This window comes from Cyanistes caeruleus, chromosome 2 (assembly GCF_971803275.1).
Source record: "Cyanistes caeruleus chromosome 2, bCyaCae1.hap1.1, whole genome shotgun sequence".
Classification (NCBI taxonomy): domain Eukaryota; kingdom Metazoa; phylum Chordata; class Aves; order Passeriformes; family Paridae; genus Cyanistes; species Cyanistes caeruleus.
Genome location: NC_141702.1, coordinates 63,639,873 through 63,664,219, shown reverse-complemented (window position 1 = coordinate 63,664,219; position 24,347 = coordinate 63,639,873). Strand labels below are relative to the sequence as shown.

Sequence of the window (24,347 nt, the reverse complement as noted above, 5' to 3'; positions counted from 1 at the left end):
AAATTGCCAAGATCAGCAAGGAAGAAGAGAGGAAGGGGGATGATCACTGTTGATTTTCCTTGTGTTTTAATTATGCTCTGCTGTCTCATCAAGGTTGGAGTCACACTCCTAAACCTTGTTTTGTGCACCTTTCCCCTCCTCCAGGTGTTTTGTCAGTGTCCAGCTAATGCAAAAGAAACTGTAAGTGCAAACCGTGGTTGCTTAAGTTCTCTTTAACTTCCTCAGGGGATTGCCACATCTGTTGGAGCAAAAGCACTGAGCAGGACCATGCTGGTTTCCCATTCAGTGAACACAAGTGCATTTAATGTCTGTGCCAAAATGAGCTGTAGCACATAATGGCACAGAATCATGTGTGTAGGCACTCAGCACCAAAAGCCCATAAGCAAACAGAGCAGTCCATAAGTGTCTGCTATTCTCATGTGCTTGTGAACAAGGCCTTGGGACACAGGCAGCAACAGGACTGAAGAATAACACAAGCTGTAGTTGTCATGCTCCATGTCAAATTTCAGCCAGCATACTCAGGTACTCTGAGGTGGTGCCTGAGAAGAGGAGGCTTTGGGGACTTCCACAATTCCCCACTCTCAGTAGAGAACAAAAGAGTCATTTTTGAAACAATAACATAGATACCATCTTTTATTAGGTGTAAGAAGCATAATGAAAATATTTATGATAGGTTTTTTCTCCTGAATGGGTAATATTACACAAAGAATTGCAAGTCATTTTATACAAACTGTGTTCTCTATATTTCACTTTGCTTTTCTTCCAGCTAGGAAACATTTTTAAAGAGTATTTACACATTCTTGTCTAATTATTCCTTACTATCCCTATACTCTCCCCATTTTATACTTTCCCCATCTCTCACTCTTCTTGATCAAAGTTAGGAGATACTCCATAAAAGTGAATGGAGTTAACTGCTTAAAAAAACCCAACCAATCAACCAACCAAGCAAGCAAAAAACTCCAAACAAGCCAGGTGAAGCTCTGTGTCTTTATTAATTTTAGCTACCAAAATGTTTTAACTAAAAAATTTTCCACCTCTAATTCATTGAAACAAAGAACACTTGGCAGGGCATTTCATAGTACACATAGTTACAAAATTGCAGATGTAAACCTCAGTAGTGAAGGATTTAGATGAGACTCCTTTTCCACATTACATATTACCTATTTTTTTTTTCTTCACTTAAGAGAATAAATGGAATGTTATAAAGTTAGGTTTAACAAGGCAGAAACCAGTAGTCTTGATTGCTTCATTGCTCACAGTATATTAAGGCTTGAGGCACCGTGGAATATAGGATGCTGGAAGATATTTTATGATGTGATTTTCTCTATGAGGGCTTTAGTTTGAGATGGTAAGGGGTATTTATGCACTTTACAGTTGCATATGACAGTATACACTTTCCACTTTAAAAACACTTAAGAACACCACATGAACAAAAAATGGGCCTTTTAGCAGCTGTACGATACTTACTCACACTGCTCCAGCCCAATTCCTGAGGTGCAGGGAAATCATACCTGACCTTTCTATACTGGATAAAAAAGCTGGACAGCATAACAGAGCATTTTAAAGTCATAGGTTTTGATACAGCAGAAAAAAAGTGTCAAGATACCCAAGAAGAAGGCCACACCAAGAGCTTTATCAAACCAGGTCTGCAGGTTGCAGGGGTGGCTTGAAATCCCTTCTGCCTCTGCCCACTCTGTACTTGCACTAGCAGTGGCACACCAGGATTCTTAAGGCTTTACTGGTGTTCCTTTCTCACTCTTTCAAATATTTAGAAATAAATACATTCCAAATGAATTAGGAAAAGTCAAGATGCTGGCTCTGGTAGGGAGCTTTAATCCCTTCTTTACTTTGTCCTTGTGGCTTAAGTGAATGAATAAAAAATAGAAGCAAAATTGTGAAGTGCTGGCTGACTAATTTACTGCTTTGGCAGTCAGTGGGTAAATGTATTTGACTTTTTGAAAATTGTGCAAAATCTTCAGGTTAAAGATGATACATACAAAATGGGATTTTTTTGAGTAGCTTTCCTTCAGAAAGATGATATGTGGTTTTTGTTTGTTGCCAGTTTAATAAGCTTTTCTGAATTTCATTAAAATGGTGAATGTTTTTAAAATGCAATGGAATTCACAAAAACCTCACTCATGGGAATGAATGAGGAAAACCAAGGAGTTTTAATATTTGTGCTTTACCTAACCAACCCACATCAGATATGAAGGTCCAAAATACAGTAGATAACTTTATTTCAGATGCCAGTGCCATATTTCTACACACATTAGAAAAGTTTCCAGCCTTTTTTACTAACATCTGATGACAATATTCTAAAAAACGTAGCTAGTCTGTCAGGTATCTCTGGAATATGAACACATTTTTCCTGGTGTTTATGGGGAAGAGTAAAAATATGTGGGCTTGACATTACCCAAGATCTGATCTTCATAGTTAGGAAGGCAGCAGAAGAAGAATCCCAAGCATATTTCCATAATGGCGGTGGTCCAGCCAAAGCCATAGGCCCAGCTGAACATATTGATTCCTGTCATTTCAATTTCAGATGAGAACTTTACTGGATAAATGACCAGGCCCATGACGGAGAACACAGCTGAAGAAACAGGAGAAAACAAAAGAATGTTTAACACCCAGCACCACTGCGTTCCTCCATAATCCCTGTAGCTAAACCCATCCATGTTGTGGAGGATCTGAGAATCGAACCAGTGCTATGACAGACTTTGATTTTTCATAGAGAGCTCAGCTACACTCAGGAGAGAGTTGGGTATAGAATCAGCTGAGGAAAATATCAGTTCTAGTATGGATATCTGCACAAGCTAAACCTGACTCTACATGCTGCCTTACCAGCCACAAAAAGCAAGCCTCCAATCCCACGAATGAAGTTGAACCGAAGTGTGTCAATGGCAAATGCGATGATGGCCAGTGCAAAACAGATGACTAGAAGTAGAAAGCCAACCAGGTATGTGGCAGCAGCGGCTCTTCCCCAGGCTGAAATCAGAAGGAAGATACTTTAGAAAGGAACAAAAGCAAAAACAAAGGATTGTTTTCTCTGGTTAGTAATTAAAGGTTCGTTTTAAAACTTGTGAAAGGAGGATCATCTCCCAAGAAAGAAAGTGTGGGAGCTTTCTCTCCTCTTATATGTGAACATTTCAGTTCCACAAGAAGTCATGCACTAAGTGCAGAATGCATGAAAACTCCAGCTTTTCCTCTTATGCAGAATGAAATGAGGGCTTGGGTGTGAGCTTACTGTTTAGTTTTAACAATTACAAATTAAGATAGAAATGGCTTTAAAGATGTAAAAATGGATGTTGTCCTTCAATAACAAATATTACCTCAGCAGATGCCATAAAACCAACCTCCTTTTGCACAGACAAGGAGAATTAAACTGTCCCTGGAATTAATAAAAATCTTCCCTTGAAACAAAGTGTTTATAAAAGCACTACCAGTCTGACAAACTTAAAGGTATGGAAATAGTCCATAAATGTTAAAATTCAGTGAGTTCTGTCTTTCAGCCTTAGTTTAGCTCTGTGTCCTAAATGGAGCTAAGGATTTGGAATCTTTTTTGTAGGAAAATTTGATCTCTGATTTTGGTCCAAATTTAGAACCAATTCAAAAAGCTTGCTCAGGTATTAATTCTTTCATTTTCAAATTATAAATTTTAATGCTTTTAATGTAAAGCATATTGCATTGGCATAACAACTGGGAAAACAATATTTATTTAATATTTCAAGATTGAGGAGCAACTACTGCTCAAAGAGATCAAAGTGTCTCTTCTTCTGGATGTAAAAAAGCCACTTTGACACATTTTAAATTGTGTATTAAATTGAGTAAGCAGTTAAAGTCTGCTAGGCTTCTACAGACTTCATCCCCTCATCTAGCCACTATGCCTTTATCAAGTGCTGGCTTCGAACCAAATATATGTAACAGCAGTGCCAAAAAATTATCACAGCCCAAACAGCTCTGACAACAATTACAATTCAACTTAAATGCAGTGCATGCTGTTCAGTAAAAGTTCCATCTGAAATTGAGCAAACCTATCGTTTGGCTTGCTTTAAGCATGGAAGTAATAAAATGCAAAGTGTCCTGCCTTTCCCTTGACCAGAGTCAGGTAAGCACAAAAGCAACCATCCTGTCCCCAGTGAGTGGCAGCTTGGTGTTCGATCTCTCTTTCCCCAGGGCCCACACCACCACTACTATTAAGCAAGAAAAATGGATAGGGATTCTCCAGCTATCCTTTTCTATCCCTCAGCCCATCAAAACTAATTTCCCTTTCCTTTGCTTTTCAGCATTCTCCCTGCTTTATGATCCCTGCTCTGTTCTAGCTTCAGTTTTATGCCACGTCTATTCTCTTTCTTATTGCACTGAGTTTCTGTCTGCTTAGAGTGTTTTCACAGTAAACAGGCAGCTGCCTGGGAAGAATGAAAGGGACAGCAGAACTGTTCTTGCGTTACATTTCCTAGCCCAGTGTTTTTATCTCAAACTCTTCTCTCTAGGAGTTTACAGGGGTAGATTTCAGAGGCAGAGTATGCAGTGTGGAGGCACAGGAGGGAGAACAGCACATCAGGCAGAAGAAACAGACAAGAAGAGGAATTTCTTATACTGCTCAATATACCCCATTGTCTCTCTGTTACCCCTGTGAAACTGAAAAAACAAAGGGCACCTGGCCGTAAGAGAAGTTTCTCAGCAATGGTGACCTCACTGTTCTTGGATATAAGAATTCTGGATACTTCTGGCAAAAGGGTGAAAAGACAGGAACACCTAGAGGTGACGTTCTTTCTTAGGTACACAACTGCTTGTGGTGAGATACAAAACTCCCAGGCAAAGGAGCAGACTCAAAGCACAGCTGCCTGCCCAGCAAGTTCTGAGACACCAGGAGTCCTGGGGGTTCCCCCTGCCCCGCTGCCCAAGCTCAGCCTTGCTTCTCAAGAGCAGCTGATGGTAGAGCACCAAGCCCTGGGGTGAGAACAGCGCCTGGGCTGGGGCTCAGGGGGCTGTGCCTGGTGACTGCAGACATGTGCGGTGGCACCTTGCCCATGCCAGCACCTCCCTCCTCCGCCAGGCTCACCCAGGTGTTTTCCTGAAGTAGTGTTTCAAATGCTCTGACTGTATGGAAGCAGATTGAGCGCACACCCGGCCCTCTGGGCACTGGCTATGTGGCAAGAAGAGACATGCTTGTTGCAGGATGCTTACAGCATTTGGAGGCATTGCTTAATCTCCTAACAGCCGATTTTGTGGCTCTCAAAAAAGAGAAAAAAATAACCCTCAATGTTGGAAGAAAAGCAATACACAGCTCCAAGGCAGTAGAGCAAGATGGAAGAGTGAGTCTCCACAGGGTTTTCTTGAAGAAAAGTGTTCTGAGTTCATCTGTCCTTTACAAAAAGCAGCAGCTATCAGTAGTCTAAGATGACAGTGTGTAAACATCTTACCCTTCTAGAGTAAAAGGTAACAAAGGCTTTGTGCAGCAACAATTGCAACTGTTTCTATATTTGAGATTCTTATTTTATCTTGTGCCAGCCAGGAGTACTAGAGTAACTTAGTTCTTTAAGAATAGAACTAAGACTTAAAATTACATTAAAATGTCAGAATTAGAAGAATTAAATTGCTTAAAAAACACTGACAAGCAAGTGGCTTATTTGATCTCAAATATTTTCTTATCTTCCAATGTTGTGGGAGTTTTTAACATGGAGTAAAAATAATAATAAATTGTTCTATCTGCAAAGCTTTTTCTTAAAAATGTGAACTCCAGGCCAAAGACTCCTCACAGGAGCAACACCAATTCAGTGTATTCTTGTCTGTAAAGTGAGGGTAGTTAAAAGCTGAAAGGGATCAGTCCACCTGTCACCAAATCAAAAATTGAAACAGAGGGAGCAGCAGGTTACAGGATAGCAAACTGAGTTTGTAAAAATATTCAGCAGTTTTTGAGATCTGTTTTTTCAGCCCCAAAAATGGTGGTGAGCTTTTGGCTGTTTAAGAGTTAAAATGTGCTTGTGAGGAAAGAAACTTTATATTTCAAGTGTCCTTGAATACCAGAAGCATCCTGTAATGCTTTGGTGCCAGTCCCATTTCTCCCTTTTTCAGTTCCTGCATCAGCTCAATGGACATCAGTGAACACTGTGAAAGGGTTTATGGGCAGCTACACACCAAAACTCATTCTGACTGGCAATTTTCTGAGCAATTTGGTCTTGAACAACACATTGCTATCCAAACAGGCAAGAGGAAGCCATGTTTTCACATCTGTCTCAAGCAGAGCAAGGACAATGCTTCTGGTAACAGCGTTTTGTATGTCAATAGCAATGATTTGTGAGATCTGGGCTATCCAAAGTGAATACAGTAATACGTTACCACTGGAAAATGAAAATAAGTGCCTGACTTCTATAACTCCCTACTGTGTGGGAAAACCTCCAAGCAAATTTACAGACCAGAAAGAGCCCTTCATGCCAGGACAGTGCTCATGATATCTTATGAGCTACATAATTCACTAAGACAGAATTAAATAATAACACTTATTTATTCCTCTGCTATTAAAGCTAACTCAGTTTGAAGGCAGCATGAATACCTCTTGTATTGCACCATATAAACACATTCTGATTATCCTATATCTGGCTGCAGCCATAGGGAAGCTGATGGACTTAATCAGACATCCAGGTCTAAGAATACCTCCAGTTTCCTGCCTTCCTGATTTTAGTCCCTCACACATCTTAGAGTTTAAGAAAGTATAAACACTATCTGTGCTTCACACAAAAGAAACAAACTTTCTTGCTCAGCAGTAAATTGAGCCAAAACTTTGAACCACCAAACCTAGTATTTCCTTAGCCTGCCATCTTTCATGCTCCAAATGGTGCCTTCAAAAAAAGAATTGTGTCTTAAAAATAGCATATGACTTCTGCTTCCTCCATGACAAATACAAATGCCCATGTTCCTGGTGTATATGTTTCAAAACATGGGAAAACATTCACAATAACATTCTTGTGTTTTTCTTGATCTGGTACTCCCACACCACATAAACTGCTAAGTCTCTCCTTGGGTGACATTTTCTGAAAGCAACCCCAGAGAGTTCAGAAGTACTGCTCCTTGTATAATCAATAAGAACATATTTCTCCAAATTTTTCTCTTGGCTTGATGCTAAACACAACTAGCATTGGAAAGAAAAACAAATATTTATTGCCAGCTCAAAGACACCAGCAATTATCTAGAGGTTCTTGCCGACTGATCATTGTCACACTGCAGTGAATGGTGCAGCAATTTGAGAAAGGGTAGCTTTAATTCACAAGAACCAGGGAGGGGTGAAAGAAAATGTAACAGACTAATATTTTGCTCTGTTGTCCTTCATACCACTGAGGGAAAGAAACATAAACCCTGCAGTTCTAGCTACAGTCTTGCAAAGCGATTCTTAGGAGAGCTAAAATCTGCAGTGGTAGCGATTCATCTCTGTGTTGTACGTAATGAAAATGTTTCTAGGCTGAGTTTGCAGAGCCCAACCTGTTTAACATCTCTCTGATTAAAGGGAAAGAGCATTATTTTGGAAACAAAGCTGAACTCACTTGAGTTTCTCAACCTGGCGTTCTTTGTCAGGGTGTGGCAAACACTGCAGAGCACATGGTTCACTTTGGAAAGGAACTGCTTTGGCCAGGTTTTACCCATTTCCCTTTAGTTGGTTCTCCTCAAGAAAATGCACATGTTTGCAGCAGAACTTGTGCTCCCTTAGCATGACTCTTAAGGTGGTCCATCAAACCCATTAACCCACATCTCTACCAGCCGAAGGGTTACTAGCTGCTGGTGTACATGCATGCCACTGTCATCAGGACTCTGGATTTCCTGTGCTACCTGTGCAAGACCACACAGTGCAAAATCCTGTCTTCTGGAAATACTGACTGTAACATGCCAGCTACGGGGAATTTCTGTGCTCTTTCTGGAAACAAATGCACACTATAATCTCTGTAATTGTTTGCTGAATATGTGAGCTGGCATTGAAATACTAGCGTGCATATGTTTGTATGCAGCCAAGATAAATCAGAAATTATCAAAAGCAGCTTCTTATGAATAAACTGCATGTGCAGACTGAAAGCCATTGACTGAAAATTATTTCAAAAGAAGTTGTACCGATGAGACAAAAAAATCACATATTAGTCATGGATAATTTATGAACAGAATAAAACAAGGAAAATAACATCAAAGGTGTGGTTGGATATGTACTATTTCTGAGTTTCTGTCTTCGTTGCGTCTGGATCATTCTTAAAAGAACTTCATTCTCTGTATATCTTTCACATGGGTAGTCAGTACTGGAGGTTTTTCTTTGGATTCTTTTTTTTGTGTGAACTTATATCTTTTGCAGTGGAATGCAGATTTTTTAGTCTTTCTATATGGCATCCTCTTTGGCAACTCTGTTCTTTTCCTCCTAGCATTAGTTTTTTAGAATTCATTGGCAGTTAATATGGATTTCTCATTTAATTACAGAGTATTATCTTATAAAAATCATTTTTGTGTGAGCCAGAACCAGCTTTTAGCTTGCCATTATTTAAAAAACAACCATGGAAACAGAGAATGACCTATTTAGGTTCACACTAGGATAATGCCATTGCCAAAGTTTTTCAATGATTAGTAACAGGTCCCCTATAAATGAGAAAGGATTAGGACTTTAGGACAATCACCCCATAAAAATGATTTTAAATGACAACATTAAGGAAAAGAACCTTTATGAGTACGAGTTATTCTATCAATAAAGTACAGTATATATTAGCAGAAGGCAGTTTTTGTCCATAAGCTGCATGCTAAAGTGATAGCTCAGTGTGGCTTGGTGGGCTTTAACTCCTTTAAAGGAAAAACCTATTAATTCCTCACCACTGACTTCACCCAAAAACAAACACAGGCAAAACCTTTATGTAATCTGCAACCCTCCTTTCTTACTCAGGCAAGCAATTAAACTTAGAAGCTATTCTGACTTGAATTTGAGGGGAGGAGCAGTTACGTCTTGAGGGAGTGGTTCAAATTCATCTCATCATAAGCTCAGGCATGTACAAGCTTGAGTTAGAAGCTGGCTTCTGCAAATCTTGTATTAATGAGGGCTGCTCCCTGATGCTTACTTAGTGCTGGGAAGGCAGAAGGGGCAGAGAGGGTGTAGAGCCATCATCAAAGGGAGTACCAAGGGAGTAAGTTAGCTATTAAATATAATGCACACACAGAGCCTCAAAATTAAAGGTTTGCTCATGAGAGAGTCAGGGAGTACCCCTATCTTACATTATCTTCAGAAGCAGTTGCACACACTGAGAAAATCTCAGGATTAAAGCTCAGCCTCATACACTTTAATGCTGTAACATTTTTCTTCCTATTTTTTCCTATTTATTTTAAATTAGGGCAGGATTACTTATACTTGTATGTGTACATGGGGTTTGGGAGTGTCAGATAAATAAAACAGGTAAGGTATTGATTAATTAGTTCATTTACATAAGCTCAGTTAATGAGAATAGCAAGATGTACCTGCTCCCTAATTACCCCAGGGTGGGTTGAAATATTTAATGTGAATTAAAAAGAATCAATTTCCATGATAACACAGGCTATGAACTAGGACTTTTAATCAAAACAGTAGAGTGGAACCTTTCCAAAAAAAAAAAAAGCTCTTTTAAAGTTTTATATTCCCAGAGTCATTTGGGACTAATGAACACTGAATTTGCATCTTATTTCCATGTGGACTGAGAATTGTTGTCATTCTTGATCTACAGTTTTCATGCTGTGAGCAAACTTTGTTCTGAAATCTTGCTGAAAATCACCTTTTGCACTAGGGAATTTCCCACTAACAGATAGCAGCTGTGAACCTGGATCTGACTTTCTGGTAGAGGCAAAATTTTATTATTTGCAAAAGAAAACCCCCAGCATATAAGCAGAAGTCGTGCTTTGTTCTCATAAAAAGATATTGAATTTATTTACTCTTCTTATTAATGAAACAGCTTTTACAATGCATCCTGAAAATCTTTGTCCCTTGCTCCTTACTGCTGATGAGGTTGTTAAATGAAATGCACAGATTTCCTATGTTTTGGGGGCCTGACTGTGGCACAGCATGCATATATCAGCACAGTAGGTGACATTAGATGTATTCAGTTTCAGATTAGTAATTCAGCAGGACTGAAGGGAAGTGTTATTTAGTACTAGGAGAAGGAAGCCAGATACCTCCGGAACATAGGCTAGTGTCAGCACTCCACAGGCTACTTTGAGTTCCTGGGAAATTTTGAGCAATTACTTATTTTGTAATGGTACTTGACAAAGAAGAAACATGTTACAATGCCCACTGAGTCAGTGTGTTTGAGGTGTCTCAGAACAGCACAGGCTGCCAGTGAAAAGCGATACAGAAATGTGAAAGAATGTTCTGAGAGCTCTATTTCTTTTGCTGTGTAACACCTTCCCACTTAAGTAATCTGTTTGAACCCACAGTGGAATTTGCATCTTGCAGCCCTTATCACTGTTCAGACTATGGAGATGTTATTATAGCCATGCTGTATCAGATTACCTCAATAAACTAGAGGAACAGAGGAGGTGAAGAGGGTTGAGAGTTTGGCCATGCTGTCAAGTCTCCACATGCTGTCAGCAGAGATGCCTCCTGTGTAAGTGAATGGAATCCTCTCTCCAGGACTCCAGGGCCTGAAAATGCAAAGTGTTGAGGATCTCCTCAAAATCCTCAGCACCAGCAGTTCATATCTCCTGATGGGCAGATGAGAACGCTCCACATGACTCCTATTTTTCCACATATTCTAACCGTAATTATTAGGGGAAGGCTGGATAATAAACTTGGGATTACATGTCCAATTGCTCTCTGGAGAGTTAACTGCTCAAGAGCATTACTATTATTTAGAAAATAATCTGATTAAAAGAATCTGCCACTGAAATTATAAAAGTACAAACTCTAAAACTATAAGGGAAAGTACAAAAGCAATTGCAGATAAGGAATAAAAATTACCACAGTAATTAAATGCTCTGGCCTTGATTCTCTTCTCTTATACCTGATTTAGAAACAATGGCAAGTCTCCTACAAGCTGGGGAAAAATCAAATCCTTCCTTCCTTCCTTCCTTCCTTCCTTCCTTCCTTCCTTCCTTCCTTCCTTCCTTCCTTCCTTCCTTCCTTCCTTCCTTCCTTCCTTCCTTCCTTCCTTCCTTCCTTCCTTCCTTCCTTCCTTCCTTCCTTCCTTCCTTCCTTCCTTCCTTCCTTCCTTCCTTCCTTCCTTCCTTCCTTCCTTCCTTCCTTCCTTCCTTCCTTCCTTCCTTCCTTCCTTCCTTCCTTCCTTCCTTCCTTCCTTCCTTCCTTCCTTCCTTCCTTCCTTCCTTCCTTCCTTCCATCATTCCTTCCTTTCATCATTCCTTTCATCATTCCTTACAAAATTCATCAATCCAATCCTGTTGTGGCTTTTTCATTAGCTATATGGTTGAGACTCTATTTTTTCTCATTCTCAGTTTTGAATAATTATTGAATATTCTACATTATTCAGTAACTAATCTTGTAATCTCATTTTTCACTGATTAGTCCCAGGTAACATTCACTTTAAGGAGAATGATGTTTTAAGAAATTATACGCTTCTCTACACACTGTTATTAAAACCACAGACAATGGCTTTATATTAATATAAGCATTTTATGCTACAATACAGCAGGAACAGCAGCAGCCTTTGACAAAGGAGTAGAGGTTTGCCCTTTAATCTAGGCCATGCACGGAGCAGAGCTGGGCTCCATCTTGGGCTTTCCCACAGGCTTCCTTGAACTGGAGAGAAACCTCCCCAGCCTCTTTCCCAGCTGCAAAGACACTTTTACAAATGTCCTTGGATTTTACCAAATTGTGAAAGCTGTTAAGTGCAGAACCCTGACTTCAAGGAAAATCTGCAATAAAGGCCCGGTGACTTGAGCTGATCCCTACTTCAAAAGCACAGTTACTTGTTTACTTCATTTCTATTTTGATGTACAGACATCCTCAGATGCCAGAGGGCCACTGGGACATCTTGTTTGTCCTCCATCTGCTGTATCCCATCCTGGCCCTCTGGAAATGTCCCCGTGTCACCCTGCTCAGGGTGCTTGCTTTATCTTGGGGAACATAAGAGTTTCCCACGCTGGGATTAGGTGCTGGCTGTCAGATGTGATGGGAATATGGGGGAAGGAAAAACAGTTTTACATAGGTAGTGTGGCAGTGGCAAAGCTTGGTGCCTGGTGTGTCCTGTGCCCCGGGTGTGATGAGTCACTGCTCTGATGGAGAAGGCAATTTTCCAGAGGGAGGGCTGTGTGGCCAGCAGTGCAAGGCCAATGGGAGCTGTAGTACCAGGAGAGAGACTTTGGAAACTGATCCCAACCACACCATGTAACATTGCTGTTGTATCATTACTTGGGGATTTTTAGTAAGTGATTTCCATTTTGTTCCTCCTCCAGGATAATAAATGGTGCTGCACTGTAGCAAAAGATTCCCTGGAAGCAAAAGCCTGGTATAGGCAAAAAGGTGGAAAAATCTCCTCATCAATGGGGATGCAGAGTATTTCTTTTCTTAAAAGGATATTACTTACACAACATTTCCTTCTTTCACTTATCCTGTGACCATACTTATCTGCTGCCATATTTGAAGTAATTTTTGTTCATCATATCATACTATACTAACCTTATCTTCTAGTATTGCATTCATATTCATAGACCAAAATAAAACTGGATACCTAGAACACAGTTGCCCATTATTTGCCTGGAAGACAAGACCTACAAAGGTGTCCTTTCCAGATGGCAAAATCATTCATGCCTTCACTAATCTCCACAGCCACAAACCCCTCCACACATCCCAGGAAAAGCTATAATAGAATATTATGATGTGAAAATAACTGAAGATGTGGATTCCACTTGCCATATGGAAATGGCTTTTCCTGAATATTTTCCCCAAGATCTCTGTTTACACTATGCAAATAAGGTTATCTCATCAACATACGCTTAGAGTTTTAAAATTTCAGTTGTTTTGATGCCAGCACCTGCAAATGGAAGAACTGCAAGGCTGGGTGGAAGATAAGAGGGGACAAGCGTAGTCACAAGTTTTTTATCCTTTGTGCATCGCATTCGGACTAATAAAATCAGTTATTTCCCCCCACATCATTTATGTTTATTATGTATTTACCTAAACATGTTTAAACATCTTCAAAGCCTGCAGTGGAATAAATTACATACTGAAGAAATGTCTCATGTCTGCAAGACACACCTTGTTCAGGACAGGTAATATAGCCAAAGAACAAGAAAAACAAAGGAGTGCTGTGCCAGTGTCATGATGGAGTTTAACCTGTGCATCTTCTGTGTAAGCTCAGCCATGTCCCACAGAGATACATTCCATATTGCTCATTATCTATCCAAAAAGTCTTAATCTCTCTTTGTATATGTTCAAGCGTGTCATCAGATTGAGCCCTTTGTTTTTCCAAGTGCAAGAACGATGAAGAGCAAGAGCAATGAATCTCTCAGTCCTTCATCCTAAATTCCATGCATTTTGAGTAAGTATCCTAATGCACTGGATATTTTTTCCTAGAAAGTTCTATTTATTTGAACTAAATATGCTTGAAAAGCAACAGTCTTTGATAATGTCTACGTGAGTGTCATATGTTTAAGGCAGATGATCTGAAGACTTGGAGAAGATAACAGAGTGTATAAACTCTTCATATTCTCACTTCCCACAGAGCTGACAACCTTTGCAAAAGACCATGGGTGAGCAGATGCTTTCACAGAAGGCAAGTGTACCAGTGGAGCTACTCTATTGCCTTTCCAAAAAAAAAAATAAAAATCAAACCCTCCAAACTCTGATGATGCAGCCAATGAAATATCTAACCTTCCTCCCTTCCAATATAATCAACCTCAATGATGTTGGTTTTTTGCCTTCCAACTGTATAAACATATCTTAAGCCAAACAGACAAGATTCAAGGGGAATTATAAACATTGCACGTGCAGAATTTGATTTGAATTTGCACATTATAATTAACAACTTGCAAGGATGTTGCAATTATATCTAATTATGATAGGACGAAGATGACTGCAGTGGATTAAGATAACTACACTGTCCAAGTCATGTTGACAATATTTGCTGGCAGCTGCTGGGGTACACATACATATCATGTTTATCAGTGAAACCACCCCTGCAGGAGGGCCAAATTTCAAAACCTACCTAGCCAGTGGCAGATTAGGCAGGGAAGCTGAGAGTAAAGGTCAGAAGAAACAAGATGGAAACTGTGGAACAGAGGGGGGAAAAGAGATCGCATCTCATGAAAGCTGTAAAACACTTCTGTCCTTTACATCACATCTTTGTCTCTGTGCTCAGGAAGGTGTGTAATTACACTTTGTTTAACCAGCACTGTGTTTAGCTTGGCACAAAGTTAAACATCCCACAGAACATGATGCTGAATGCTTGTTTTCCATGACCTTTATGGAGCACAGCAGACAAATGTAATCCCAAAATTACTAAAACCCTCTGTTTCACCACTAAGGCAGGTACAATCAGGCTCAACACAAGACCTGGATGCTCACAAGTGACATGCTCTCATGGCTTGGTCTTTTGGGTGGAATACAAGATCAGCATCGGCCACCTCTGCCCTGCATGAGATAAGGTGGGAGTCACAAAAGAAAAATCCCAACCCTGCATCAACTGAGCAAGGAAAAATGGAGAACAGGATTGGATCTGAGCACATCCCACCTCTGGAGAGAAGGGGTCTGAGGGAAAGGTCTGGAAAGGATTGGGACAGTGACATGAGTTTGCGGTCTTAACAGTCAGGTGTACAGTCCTCTCCTGGGTCAGGGATAACTCGCCCCCATGAAAGGCAAGATCTGCATTTTAATGGCATAATCTGGCAAAGGCAGAAGCCTGGCAGCATAACCCACTCTTACCTGGCCTTTGCATACCTTGTTTACATACAGCTTTCACATATTCTCCCACTGGCTAGGTGACTCCATTGTACCAGACATATTCAGGAATTTTTTTTTGAGGAGGATTTTGAGGATTTGCTTAGGCTTCCTGGATATTGAATCACCTTGAAGAGTTCAGGTAATAGATGCATGTCTATTGGGGGCATAATGCAGTCATGCAGCTCACAAACAGCATTTCCAATGCTTTCAGAAGTGTCAGTGGATTCTCCAATGTACCTGCTGGATAATGTTCTGCACGTGTGTACCAAGTCCACAATGTTTGTGTTAAAAGTGCTGGATTTGATGTGGATGTGATTCATGGTAACCCCAGACATTGCAGGACAGTCCACACAGAGGATGGCCTCCCTGGTTTGTCTGTAGATGCTGTCCAGTTTCCAGGGAAACTGTGCATACAGCTGTGGAATTTAAAGCTATCAGAGTGAGGCAGGATAAGGAAGAAAATTTAATGTCAAACACCTATCTAGGTCCCAGAAGCAAGAAGAAATTTCCCATGTATTATCAAGGGAAGCAAGGTGAAACATCTCAGTGTTTTCTGTCCTGTTAAAGCTGGCATTCATGGCATTCTCCAGGGCCTAGCCTGGAGTTCAAGAGGAGGGCTCACTTTTCAGGAAACTTATGAGGAAACTCAGGTCTGAGAAGCCCTCTACTAAGCATCATGTTCTTTCTCCTTCTCTCAAGTTCCACGTAGCAGAGGCCAATTTGCTGGCTTGACTTATGCCCAGCCACAGAGCTGGTGCTGGAGCCCTGAGAGCAGGAGAGGATGGTGATGCTTGGTGGAGCTGGTTGTGCCTGGAGCCCTACACTCACAGAGGCCTGCTGCAATTAACTCATTACAGATGAATTTTGTGCATAGAAGGTAGAGTTTCATGACATACAATAAACCTTCAGGAACAATTCTCAAACACTGTAATAAATGATCCCTGAGATTGCTTCAGCAAGTGCTTTTACTCTTATTTTTAACACGAACAGCCGAGATTCTGAGCCCTAGAGAAAAGGTTCTTCCTTGTAATTTGAATGAGCATAAATTGTAAGAACTCTTGAACTTCCTTTCCCGCTCAAGTTAACAGACCTTTATCCAGAATTACTTGTTTCAAACCATGGCCAATAGCAAATAAGCAGAAAGAAAAAAAAAAAAGAAAAGAAAGAAACAGAGCACATCCAGAGTGACCCTTCTCCTGGGCTATTCTCCTACACTTGTGGTTCACATCTTTTCAAGCTGAAGACTGCACCTGGGTCAACATCTTTAATAGCCACCAAAACTTAGTACAAACAAGAAATCCTTTCATCTTTTAAAGCTTTCTTTCATAATCATGAGGAGACTCTTTCACACGACCCACCTACCAGAGCAGTTTCAGGACAGCATTCTGTAGCCTGACACTCCCTGGGAATATCTTGCTACCATCTTACATTTTTACCTCCCTTTTTCTGGCACTCGGAGCAGCATGTCACACTAACACCAGGCTTACCCACACAACCTGTTTGGATGTTTGATCACCGGTAGCCGCTAAGTTTCCAAAAGCAATGATTAGTGCGAAGAGGTTACCAGCTTCTTCTGAGAGAGGAAGAAAATCCTGTATTATTTTCTGTACCGGTACAGTACCAATACAATACCAATGTGTAGGGTTTTTATGCGTTATTCGATCCTCTAGGTTCTCTTCTGTGCAGGGGTGTGAGGGCATTTTATTTCTTCACCCCGTTAGTCAACACTCTTGGTGCATTTAGCGACAGTCCCTATTGCCCGTGGCTTCATACATAAATGCCAGGTATTGCCAGGGAGACACTGTTAGGAGACCTGCGGGATGTGACCCTCTGCCTCAGAGCCTGCTCCCCGCCACCCCTGCAGGCGCTTCTTACCGTAGCCCATGAGGGACTCGCAGTTCCATTCCCCGCCCTGCTCAGCCCTCCTGCAGTTCTGCCACAGCGACGCTTGCTGCACATAGGGCAAGGTCTGCGACTCCAGCCAGCCCCTGCCCGCCAGCGCGATGATCCCGAAGATGACTCCTATGCCCAGGAGCAGGGGCAGGATCCACCTGCAGCGCGTGTAGTCGAGGCCGTACTTGACCATGGCTCAGGGCGGGCGGGACAGGGCCCTCAGCCGCGGGCTCGGCGGGCTCAGCGGCGGGGCCTGCGCGCAGCTCCGGGAAGGCCCAGCAGTAGCTACGGACGCGTGTGCAGGTGCTGGAGAAAAGCCTTCCAGCCAGGACACACAGCAGAGAGAGAGAGGGAGGGATGGAGGGAGGGATGGAGGGAGGGATGGAGCTCCACCTAGATTCAGATGAGTAAGAGCTGCTGCTGAGCAATAACCAGTTGAGCTAGGGAGAAGCTTCGAGGCTGGGTTTATCTGTGAGATCTTCTCTGCCCTGCTGAGTAGGTAACAAATCGGGAGGTGTTTACCCTCAGCATTTAACACTTTCCTTCCTGACATCCCCACCAGCAGCTGTGCTTACACCTTTCTGTCTTCTAAGGGATTTGCATTATGGCAGGAGAAAGAAGAGAGGGAATTATTTGCATGACACGGTGGATGCTTCTGGAACTGGCCACCTGGAGGCTGTAAGCTGCCTTTCTAGGACTCCATTTAAAAATAAAACCATACCTTATTTTTTACAATTTTTACAGTTAAAGAAATTCCCATAGCTGTTATAAAGGTAAGGCAATAGGGAATGTCACTGTCTGCTCCTCCCCTTCTGGAGCGTAGGTACCGAGGAAAAGAAAAATATAGTATGATCTGGATATAGCCTCACTGGGAGAACAAAAGCCGAGTTCTGGTTTGACTGAGCCTCACAAACACTCCCTGAGTGTGGATCTGGCGGTACACACACTGCCTGGGGCCTGTCAGAGCCTGGCTGCGGCTGCCAAGAGTGCAAGGCAGAGATGAGCCATCACCTCTCTATGCCCTGGGAGGACACCCAGCCGAGTGCGGGCTGAGTTTTCTGTCTGTGGGCTCAGAAGCTATCAGAAGATATTGCTGTGTTCCCTGCACATCCTTTGAACTAACAGTGCTACAACTGGAGTTTTGGTAGGGCCCAATTGCATTTATATCTGAAAGCAGCTGCAGCCCTTGATCAAAGCTGGTTTGTGTAAAACACTGTTAAGTCCAGAGGATGCAAAGTATCCTTTGCTCCTGGTGGAATTTGTCAGGTGGGGGGGGGCTGCAACCAAGCACTGCTGTCATGAACTCAAATTTGTTATCATATTGCAGCTTTCATGGTGCATTTGACTGCTATGAACTGTTTGTGAACCACAAACTCCACTACATGTTTCTGAATTAATGTTCAAAAATCAATAATGGCCCAAATAAAAGAAATTAATAATTTACATTGTACTGACACACTGTCCCTGAAGAGGCATTGAGCTTGCAGAGCACCGAACTGGAACATCCACAGCAATGAGCTGCAGCACAGTGAAGAAGTAGTAACTCCATGAAGAATTCAGTGTGAAGAAATTAATTTGACACCATGCCCTACCTCTCATTAGATACCTTATTTGCCTGCTGGTAGATTAGCAGTGGTGTGGCTGCATTATCTCTCATTCTGGACAGCTGAAGCACCATGCCAGCAGCTGCCCTGTGGCACAGACCATCCAATATCCCTGTAGCTGTGAGAGGTCCATTAGGAGCATCCAACAGGCCTCTGTGAGAGCACTGAATTTGAAAGCTACAGCCAACAATGAAGACACCTCAGCTGCTGTTCTGAGTTGGAAATAAGGGACAATCTCACATTTTTTGGTAAACCTTACAGACCAACAATTTCCTTAGAATAGAATGTATCTTCCATTGTAGTCCACATTTCTGCTATCCACAAATTCAGTTATCATTAACCTAATGTTTGAAATATAATTTACTTGTTCTGTAACAGTGTAATATATATTTTTTATGCGTGATTTAAAGAAATGTATTATTTTTATGCATGATTTGAAGAAGTGTTTACTTCAAAGCCAATATTATTTGAAGCCCAACCTTAGTATGGTGTGCTGTTACCTGCAAGTTGTCAGAATCTGAATATGCACATTCCTTCTGTTGCCACAGCTGGGGTAAAAGTGGACACAATAGAATTCTAAAGTTTGAGAGAACACAGAAATTTTTTTTTTTTAAAAAATGGCTTCAGAAATATTCGTGAATGTGGCAGTAGAGGGTAGACAAGCCTTCACTCAGCTGTCTGAATCTAGTCTCTCTCCAAGTTTCAACCTTTCCCAAAATTACAGCTTTATAAGAATATAGGCAAATCAAATTAAAGCAACTTTGTACCTGAAATCTCATATGAAGACAGGTACTGTCATGCATTTGAAAGCAAATGTCTGTTGAGGACTAAAATGGTCTTCTCTGAATTTAGAATGCTCAGCAATGTTTCAGCTAGGCACTTACTGAAGGATTTGTCATCAGTTTCTGTTACAGCTCACCTGTGGATGAATGCATACTGTCACAAATGTTAGCATTTGCAAGGTGATACCACAGAGAACATTATCTTGTTGAGAAAGAAAGGTGAGTAGTATTCAGTCACCATGAATGTTTCTGTGTCTTGCCCACCTTTGTCATCCTTAAGGAATTTAGAATTACAAGATGTCTTCACATTCAGTAAAAGGGTAATTTGAGATATCTTAAATAGTAGAGAGGGAGATACATCCAAAGGTAACAAAACAATGTATCTATCTCATGTAATTCTGGTACTCATATGGCAAACAGGGAAAAATTATTGGAAACTAAGTGAAGTGATGACTTACCTTCACCATGTCTTGTCTTTTACAATGTGTAAACTGAGTGTTTACATGAAAGCAAATGCTTGTTCTCCTTCTCCAATATAGACCCTCCTGGCTAACACCAGCATCATCTGTCAGAAATGAAAGATATATTATCAGTGTTAAAGCAGATTGTAGTGCACTTTCTGCACTTAAAAATATTGCTAATGAATCTTCATTATTACTTGAGGTTATCAAGTAAGCAAGAGGACATTAATAAAACAAACAACTCTATAGCATTAGAGTTAGAAATAAAAATATGCCATTTTCAGCCAAGACACAAATGGTTTTCTTAGTGGAAGAAGAAGCTAACAAATCACTGGCAGTGTATTTTTATTCACCTTTAGTCTCTGACTGGTCAGCTAAGCTCTATACATGACTGGATTGGCTTAAGCTGACTGGCTATGGTGCATGTTCATGATTTCTGTAGCAAGCACATTTTCATTCTCTGATAATCACACTGCCTATAAACAAAAAGTCCCCAGAGTTTGAATTTTAAAAGCTTTGCTAAGATTGTTTTGTGATCTGTTCTCTCATGTGCTACCTTACGTCTGACAAGTAAATTTGAGCATAAATGTCATTACTACTATTTTTATTAATGTATTTAAAACCATAGGTCCTTTTCTTTTGCTGGTAATGCCAATCTACTGTTTCTCTTTGGAAAGGGCTGCACTGCAGCTAAAGTTATAACCACAGCCCAAAGAGTGATGCAACTCAGTCAGCCAAATTGTACCTTGTGGTCACTCCCTGTACCCTGCATCCCCTGGGCACTAAGGCAATAGTATTCTCCATGTGATAAATATTTCATCCATAGAAAGCACGTGTAGAAAAAGACCTTTAGACATCATTGTAGAAATCATCATGCAGAAATCGTCATGTAGAAATACATTCTGAACAAGATCGGACTTTACTTCTTTGCAAAATATAACACCCTCCTACAAAAACGCATGCAGTTGAGATCTTGTCGTTTTGCCCACTTTTTTTGCCACTAGTTTTGCCCTGTTCCTCCTTTCTAAGGAGCTCTCCTGTGGTGGCCAGGCACTGTGACTGCTCCATGACACATATGATGACATGGGGAATGGTGGGTGCTCAGCCCTGCCTCTGTGCATTTGGGAAAGCTTTCACCTATCGAGCACACACAGCACAGGAAAGCTCTGCAGATGTTGGATACTTCCTCTGCTCACTGACTGCTGAGCTCAGAGGAAAATTCCCACAGGAGTTTGTTAAGATTTTTAGCAAGAGTCATCCAGGACCAACTTGCTGCAGGGCCTCCAAAGCCTGCCCCACATGCAGGCTCTTGTCATTAAAACAGGCTTGCCTTGACAGGACAAAGGCTTAGGCTTAAAAGGGCTTTCTTCCTCTCCTTAGCAAGGCTACATGTGCAAACCAGTAAGTTTTAACACCTGAGTTGCAAACGTGGGGCAGCATCCAGGACTGTCATTTATGTGAGCAATTCAAGACCGTACTGGGAAAATACAAATAAAGAAAACACAAGATTAGGAAGGTACAAAGACTCTGTGCCTGAATATGGATTTAATTGTCAGCTATTTTTTCTTAAGGATATGATAAGCTCTATATTGGAACAAGGTTAAATCCCCAGGTATTTCCTACAGAGGCTCCGTAGAGGTTTAATCAGTTCAGTCAACTCCCCGTTCTCCAGGCAAAAGGCTGAAATCAAGGGTGTCCTGTAATCCAACTATACTGCTAGGAATTGAGATGGCCTCTGGACACTTGTAACCATTGTGAGTGTTTGTATTTTCCTTGAGTGGCTGTCAGGAGCACAAGCTCTCTGGTGAGCAAGCAGAATCATAGAATGAAAGAATCATAGCATGTTGTGTACAGGGATTTTATGAACCCATGGGTAAGCAGTTAGAGTGGTGCAGTGCAGTCCTGTACTACATATGGGATAATTTTTTTTAAGCTACTTTCTTTGGGCTTCAGAACTTCTCTGTGGCATAGGTAAGCTAACTAAATACTTGTCATGTTGTAGTGCATCTTAACAATAACTCTTGGTAAAGCATAAAGCTCAGTTGCCTTAGGAGAGGAATAAAATCAGCTTCACTTAGGTAATTCCCAGGTGCCACAGCCTTGTTACTTACAGTTCTCTGTCAAAAAAATGGCTTTTATCTGCTCTGCCTTATGGGTCAGTTGGGAATAGCTACTTGTTTAAACACTCTGAGATTTACAGATATGACATGCACACTAAGCATGTCTTAAGGGGTTTCAGCCAGGAATTTTCATTTTGAGATTCTCCAGCCATAAGAGGGATTTTGCTGAAACTCATGTGTTACGTGGAAATGATGTCTTCAGTTTTAAATATCTGATGTGAAATTGAGTTGACAAGAGGGCTAAAATTAAAATTAGCAACATTTATAACTTATTGTCTTACCACTAAATGCCAATTATGATTTTCCCAAGCTTTGTTTTGTGAGTTGTTTTGTCTTTCTATTTCAAGTCAGAAGTTAATTTTCATGTATAACAATTCACCTGGGTTTTTTTTCATTCTTATTTACTGTTGTAAGGGATTGCTAACACAAAGAGAGCTTAAAAATAGGTTGTTTCCTGAAAAGGGACTGTAATGGCCACAGGTCAGCTCCTGCCCTCATCACATACCTCTGTGCACATTCAGGACTGTGACCATCAAACCAGCCTACTTATATCCATGATCATTTCCCAGGGCAGGACTTGCCTCACTTTTATGTTCAGTTTCATCCAAGTGCTCACTCCAAACCTTTCTGGGCCCTCTGAAACTCAGTGAACACTGATTTCCAGTGTAACACCTTGAGTCTTAGCAAACTTTGATGCTTATAAAATATTTTATGCTCACAAAGGACTGTGAAAATTACCATGTGTTGTCCCCGTTACCATGAATAAATAAAAAGCAGCAGCCGTACCAACTCATCCTGTATTATTCAATCCTGCAAAGATGAACTCTTTCAGAGGAATATAATTAATTTCTCTTTATTAATTATATTATATAATGCATAGCTCTTATCACAAATTCTTATTTATCTTGTTTATAGCTATAGTAACTATTACTATATTACTATTGTTTATAGCTATAATATTTATATTATAAAGCTCCAGGCATGTCTTTATGTGTTCTTCTACAGTCTTTATTATAAATACAGCCTTATTAAATTAAATTTTGAAAGGATTCAAAAATCCTTTGGATTATTCTAACAATTCTCAAGTAATTTAAGTGTAATTTTACATAAGGGAAATTTGAGGGCACTGGATTTTTGCCTGGAGTTTGTAGATGTCGAGCTTCATAGCTGGTGCAGCTTTGCCCACACCTTAGGACACCAGGAAATCCCAGATGAAAGGCTGCTTACTGTACCAGTGCAGACCTGCATCATGGAGTCATTGGAATTATCTCATAAATACACAGCACACGTGCATGAAATGGGATCTACACATAAAAACTGCTGCACCTGTGCAGTAACACTGCCATTTACCAGGTTCTGTGAACCCCCTGCATAAGGATTTCACTACTCCTGTACCGATGCCTGTTACAGGAATCAAATTTAGAAACTCAGCATCCTTATTTTTGAAAAATGCATCCTCCAGATTTAATTAGACTTTATTCTGGTTGTATCATCTCCCAAGTCCATTTAAAAACCTATGCTACTTCACCTATTGGCACAGATTAACCTGTTTTTTCAGAGTTCTGCTCCATATTGCCAGTAACCCCCACTGCTCTGAGTTGTAGGACCAGTACCTCAGCTCTCAAATGCTGTGCAACCCCTGAAGCATTTTGGTTTCCATAGATATGTGTGCTTGGTTTATCACTAGTTTGTAAGTGCCCAATGATCTCAGCAACTTTCTTTGTGTGTGTGTGTGTGCAACATTTTCTCTTAGCATGCAGTTGTTTTTGTTTCTGGATCGCTTATCACCATAACAATCCTCCCCCCTCCCAAATGAGCTGTTACTACACTCCCGTGATTTATGTATGCATTCTATGTCCAAAAGCCCTTCTATGCAGGATGGAAAAGTCAGGTGAATAATCTTTTAGAATTCTATCTTGTCAATGAATTGTCTGAAAAATTAGTCACTTCTTGTGTCAACTAAATATACCAAATCCCAGTGGGGTGTGGCAGCTGTTTCCCATAGCCATGAGATTTAAGCATTAATCATCCCATTCAGGTCAATTAGTCTTTCCTGGCACTCAGTCATGCACGTTTTTGATTGCTCATAACTTCTCCCGAGACAAGGGCCAACTGCTCAGATTCCCCTGAACTGCTCTCTCTTCTCATGAGCTGGATTAGAAGGAACAACCCTACAGCCTGAAGCTCACTGGAGATATTCAGGTGATTTCAATGTGCACAGATTTAGGTTGCAGCTTAATACAGACTGGTAGGTAAACAGGAGTACAGATTTTCTTCCCGATGAAAGAAGGGCATTATAGAAACCCAGCAATTATCTTGAGAGAATTTAGGAAAATCTAAAAGAAACCAAAATATTTTTCCTATTTGTTTATTTAAAATTAGAAGTAATTAAAAAGGGGGAGACATGGAACCAAAACCCAAGAAACACATGCAAGACACCAAAATTCAGGGTACTAAATGAATTTCAAAATTAAGACATTTAGGGAAGAGGACAGATTAAAAAAAAAAATAAAATTAACAGCTGAATGATGAACCTGTCTTTCCAGAAATCAGAAGCCACAGGTTGGTGTAAGACAGCAGTGACTGACTGATTTGCCCTCTTTAAAAAT

At 40.7% G+C, this 24,347-nt stretch overlaps 1 protein-coding gene and 1 long non-coding RNA gene across 2 annotated transcripts; one reads left to right on the top strand and one right to left on the bottom strand.

Moving 5' to 3' along the window:
* Positions 1-620: 620 nt before the first annotated feature.
* Positions 621-19,279, bottom strand: LOC111926793 (p53 apoptosis effector related to PMP-22-like). The gene is made up of 3 exons (XM_023923509.2): positions 16,754-19,279; positions 2,842-2,985; positions 621-2,590 (listed from the first exon to the last, which is right to left on the bottom strand). Exons 1-3 carry the CDS (start codon positions 16,962-16,964, stop codon positions 2,376-2,378), a joined length of 570 nt encoding a protein of 189 aa, XP_023779277.1. The 5' UTR covers positions 16,965-19,279; the 3' UTR covers positions 621-2,375.
* On the top strand, positions 16,739-22,527 carry LOC147654868 (uncharacterized). Its single transcript, XR_015283302.1, has 2 exons — positions 16,739-18,623; positions 19,278-22,527. It is a non-coding gene; the product is annotated as an uncharacterized LOC147654868 (long non-coding RNA).
* The last annotated feature ends 1,820 nt before the right edge of the window (positions 22,528-24,347 follow it).

Bases quoted from the DNA above. Each gene is read 5' to 3' on its own strand.
- LOC111926793 (XM_023923509.2), bottom strand. From the start codon at position 16,964: ATGGTCAAGTACGGCCTCGACTACACGCGCTGCAGGTGGATCCTGCCC. The intron at 2,986-16,753 runs GTAAGAAGCGCC...TTCTGATTTCAG, and splicing joins CGAGTCCCTCATGGGCTACG to CCTGGGGAAGAGCCGCTGCT. The intron at 2,591-2,841 runs GTAAGGCAGCAT...CTGTTTCTTCAG, and splicing joins AGGCTTGCTTTTTGTGGCTG to CTGTGTTCTCCGTCATGGGC.